This window comes from Bos javanicus, chromosome 21 (assembly GCF_032452875.1).
Source record: "Bos javanicus breed banteng chromosome 21, ARS-OSU_banteng_1.0, whole genome shotgun sequence".
Taxonomy (NCBI): Eukaryota; Metazoa; Chordata; class Mammalia; order Artiodactyla; family Bovidae; genus Bos; species Bos javanicus.
In genome coordinates this window covers 19,763,208-19,768,128 of record NC_083888.1, presented here as the reverse complement: position 1 = coordinate 19,768,128, position 4,921 = coordinate 19,763,208, and the positions used below count along the sequence as shown (strand labels likewise).

The 4,921-nt window shown below is 44.1% G+C and overlaps 1 protein-coding gene across 1 annotated transcript; it reads left to right on the top strand.

The window, feature by feature from the left end:
• Positions 1-302: 302 nt before the first annotated feature.
• On the top strand, positions 303-1,132 carry LOC133234734 (myeloid-associated differentiation marker-like). Its single transcript, XM_061395623.1, has 2 exons — positions 303-653; positions 719-1,132. The coding sequence occupies exons 1-2, from the start codon at positions 303-305 to the stop codon at positions 1,130-1,132; spliced, it is 765 nt and encodes a 254-aa protein (XP_061251607.1).
• The last annotated feature ends 3,789 nt before the right edge of the window (positions 1,133-4,921 follow it).

Genomic DNA, 4,921 nt, shown 5'->3' with positions numbered 1-4,921 from the left:
CAAAATGTTGATGGATTGTGCCCAGACCCGACCCAGCTGTGAGGTTTGGGATAAGACAAGTCTCCTGACAAGGCCAAGGCTGATGGATGGGGAGAACCATTCTGGAGTGGCTGTGCTGTTACCCACGTGTCTGAGCCATTGGTTCCAACTCCACAGATCCTGAACCTCAGCCATCACAGGGCCCTGCGCCTTCTCTAGGCATCTGACTTAATCCTCCTCCAGAGTTGGATCTTTCAATGATGGGTCATCAATGAAGATAACTGCCACACTGGTGACTGTGACCTGCCAGATTTCACAACACCATGCCCACCAGGGCGACATCCCCAGAAAAGGATGAATCGGGCAAGGTGTACTGCCTCCTCCATCTGCCGCAGCTCTGCTCCACCTGCATGGCCTTCTCCCTGCTGGCCGACACGGGCATTTGGAGAGGAGTCAGAGGTGACTGGTCCATGTCCATCTGGTGCATCTATTTCGCTGTGACCCTCATCTTCTCCACTGTTGAGTTCTGTGATCTCCCGTCCTGGTTTCCTTTCTACCGGTACAACTTCCCCGTTAGCCATGCCTGCTACGCTACCCTCGCCTGCCTCTCGGCCTCCATCGTCTACTCCGTTGCATATGTCCAGTTCCTGCCTTATGGTCCTTACCGGGACCAGGCCATCACCACCACTGCCTTCTCCCGCGTCGCATCTGTGTTTATGCCTTGGGTGTGGCCTTCAAGTGGAACTGGTATGACCTCGATGGTATCATCTGCTACGTGCACACTGTGACAGGCCTGCTGAAGGTGCTGGAGACCTTTGTGGCTGGTGTCATCTTTGCCTTCATCAGTAGCCCCTCCCTGGACCTGCACCCTGTTGTGCAACACATGGCCCTGGTGTGGTGTGTGGCCGTGTACTCCATCTGCTTCATCCTGGGAGCTGTGGTCCTCCTGTTGAAACTGAGTGAACGGGAATATAGGCTGCACATCCCGTACCCCATTTTCCAGCTTGTGCTCACCTTGTTCTCCATCCTCCTCTACATCAGCACTGTGATCCTCTGGCCTCTCTACCAGTTCAATGAGGAGTTTGGGGGGCAGTCCCAGCGGTCCAGTGTTGTGAGCTGCAGTGATGAGCTCGCCTACGACATGTGCCTGTAGGATCGCCTACTGGCTGTGGCCATCCTGACAGCCATCAACCTGCTGATGTACACGGTTGACCTGGGGTACTGGGCCCACCAGGTTTCCATAGGGACTGAGGATGTCTCCAGTGCTCCCGATTCTGTCCAGTCCTATCCCGTATCTTCACTCTGCCTGGCTCCCTCTCTCCCTCCTCACATCCTTCCCCATTCATCTCACTCTCTTTATGCTTCCTTCCCTCCTTCTGCTCTGTCTCCTTCTTGTTTTGTTGCCCACATCCTGTTTTGCCTCTTTCCCTTGTTTCTTTCATCTTTTCTACATTTTCTGTTTTTTTTTTTTTTGCCCCTCTTGCATTCATCCTTGGCTTTCTCATCTCCTTTGTCCTGACCACCTCTCCCCATTTTCCTTCTTCTGATCCATCAGGACCTGAGACTCCTTCCTTCTCTGCCCACTTCCCCTTCCCACTTTCTAAGGTGCTGACTCCACAGCACACAGCCTTCTGTGTAGCTGTTCACACCCTGAGCCTCTGGAGGGGCCTCATTGCAAAAGCGTGTCTGTACATGCTGGTGGTGTCTTAGTTGGTGGTATTGGGGGTGGGGGTTGGAAGTGTGGGGGTGGGTAGCTAGGGAATGGACCCCTCTTTATCCTTTCCTCCACTGATGAACATTTAGGCTGCTTCCATGTCTTGGCTATTGCAAACAGCGCTGCAATGAACATTGGGGTGCATGTATTTTTCCAGATAATGTTTTTCTCCAGATATATGCCCATGAGTGTGATTGGAGGGTCATATGGTAGTTCTATTTTTAGTTTTTTAAGGACCCTCCATACTGTTCTCTGGGTTTCCCTGATGGTTCAAACAGTAAAGAATCCACCTGAAATGCAGGAGACCTGGGTTCGATCCCTGGGTTGAGAAGATCCTCTGGAAAAGGGAATGGTTACCCACTCCAGAATTCTTGCCTAGAGAATCTCATGGAGGATCCTGCTGTGATGTATGTCAGAGAGTGTTTTGCCTATGTTCTCCTCTAGGAGTTTTATAGTTTCTGGTCTTATGTTGAGATCTTTAATCCACTTTGAGTTTATTTTTGTGTATGGTGTTAGAAAGTGTTCTAGTTTCATTCTTTTACAAGTGCTTGACCAGATTTCCCAGCACCACTTGTTAAAGAGATTGTCTTTAATCCATTGTATATTCTTGCCTCCTTTGTCAAAGATAAGGTGTCCATATGTGCATGGATTTATCTCTGGGCTTTCTATTTTGTTCCATTGATCTATATTTCTGTCTTTGTGCCAGTACCATACTGTCTTGATAACTGTGGCTTTGTAGTAGAGCCTGAAGTCAGGTAGGTTGATTCCTCCAGTTCCATTCTTCTTTCTCAAGATCGCTTTGGCTATTCGAGGTTTTTTGTATTTCCATACAAATTGTGAAATTATTTGTTCTAGCTCTGTGAAGAATACTGTTGGTAGCTTGATAGGGATTGCATTGAATCTATAAATTGCTTTGGGTAGTATACTCATTTTCACTATATTGATTCTTCCAATCCATGAACATGGTATATTTCTCCATCTATTAGTGTCCTCTTTGATTGCTTCTGCACATCAAAGGAAACTATTAGCAAGGTGAAAAGACAGCCTTCAGAATGGGAGAAAATAATAGCAAATGAAGCAACTGACAAACAACTAATCTCAAAAATATACAAGCAACTCCTACAGCTCAACTCCAGAAAAATAAACGACCCAATCAAAAAATGGGCCAAAGAACTAAATAGACATTTCTCCAAAGAAGACATACAGATGGCTAACAAACACATGAAAAGATGCTCAACATCACTCATTATCAAAGAAATGCAAATCAAAACCACTATGAGGTACCATTTCACACCAGTCAGAATGGCTGCGATCCAAAATTCTACAAATAATAAATGCTGGAGAGGGTGTGGAGGAAAGGGAACCCTCTTACACTGTTGGTGGGAATGCAAACTAGTACAGCCACTATGGAGAACAGTGTGGAGATTCCTTAAAAAACTGGAAATAGAACTGCCTTATGATCCAGCAATCCCACTGCTAGGCATACACACTGAGGAAACCAGAAGGGAAAGAGACACGTGTACCCCAGTGTTCATCGCAGCACTGTTTATAATAGCCAGGACATGGAAGCAACCTAGATGTCCATCAGCAGATGAATGGATAAGAAAGCGGTGGTACATATACACAATGGAGTATTACTCAGCCATTAAAAAGAATACATTTGAATCAGTTCTAATGAGGTGGATGAAACTGGAGCCTATTATACAGAGTGAAGTAAGCCAGAAAGAAAAACACCAATACAGTATACTAACACATATATATGGAATTTAGAAAGATGGTAACAATAACCCTGTGTACGAGACAGCAAAAGAGACACTGATGTATAGAACAGTCTTATGGACTCTGTGGGAGAGGGAGAGGGTGGGAAGATTTGGGAGAATGGCATTGAAACATGTAAAATATCATGTATGAAACGAGATGCCAGTCCAGGTTCAATGCACGATACTGGATGCTTGGGGCTAGAGCACTGGGATGACCCAGAGGGATGGTATGGGGAAGGAGGAGGGAGGAGGGTTCAGGATGGGGAACACATGTATACCTGTGGCAGATTCATTTTGATATTTGGCAAAACTAATACAATTATGTAAAGTTTAAAAATAAAATAAAATTAAAAATAAAATAGAGAAGAGAATCTCATGGACAGAGGCGCCTGGCAGGCTACAGTCCTTGGGGATGCAAAGAGTCAGACATGGCTGAGCAACTTTCATATACTATTCTCCATAGTGGATGTATCAATTTACATTCCCACCAACTGTGTAGGAGGGCTCCCTTCTCTCCACACCCTCTCCAGCCTCTATTGTTTGTGTGGATTTTTTGATGGTAGTCATTCTGGCTGGTGAGAGGTGATATCAGATTGTTTTGATTTGCATTTCCCTAATAAATAACAATGTTGAACATCTTTTCATGTAGCTGTTGTTATCTGTATGTCTTGGAGAAATGTCTTATGTTTCCTGCCCACTTTTTGAGTGGATTGTTTGTTTTGATGCTACTAAATGTCACAAGCTTTTGGTAAATTTTGGAGACTAATCCCTTATTGGTCATGTCCTTTGCAAACATTTTCTCCCATTCTGTGGGTTGTCTTTTCATTTTGTTTATTGTTTCCTTTGCCTGAAAAAGCTTTAGAGTTTAAGTAGGTCCCATTTATTTATTTTTGTTTTTATTTCCATTATTCATAGAGACAGATCAAAAAAAGATATTGCTGTGATTTATATCAGGCAAGGCAACCTATAGATTCAATGCAATGCCTAACAAATTACCAGTGGAATTTTTACAGAACTGGAACAAAAAAATCTCAAAATCTGTATGGAGACACAAAAGACCCTGGATAGCCAAAGCAATCTTGAGAAAGAAAATTGGAGCTGGGAGAATCAGGCTCCTTGACTTCAGAGTATACTATAAAACTACAGTCATCAAAACAGTATGATACTCACACAAAAATAGAAATTATAGATCAATGGAACAGAACAAAAACAGATATAAACCCATGAACCTATAGACCCAATGACTGAACTGGGTCTCTTATATCTCCTGCATTGGCAGGCAGGTTCTTTACCACTAGCACCATCTGGGAAACCCTATGGACAATTAATCTATGACAAAGGAGGCAAGACTGCCCATTGTTGGAAAGACAGTCTCTTCAACAAATGCTGCTGGAAAAACTGGACAGCTAATGTAAAAAATGAAATTAGATCATATTTAAACTGCATACACAAAAATAAGCTCAAAATG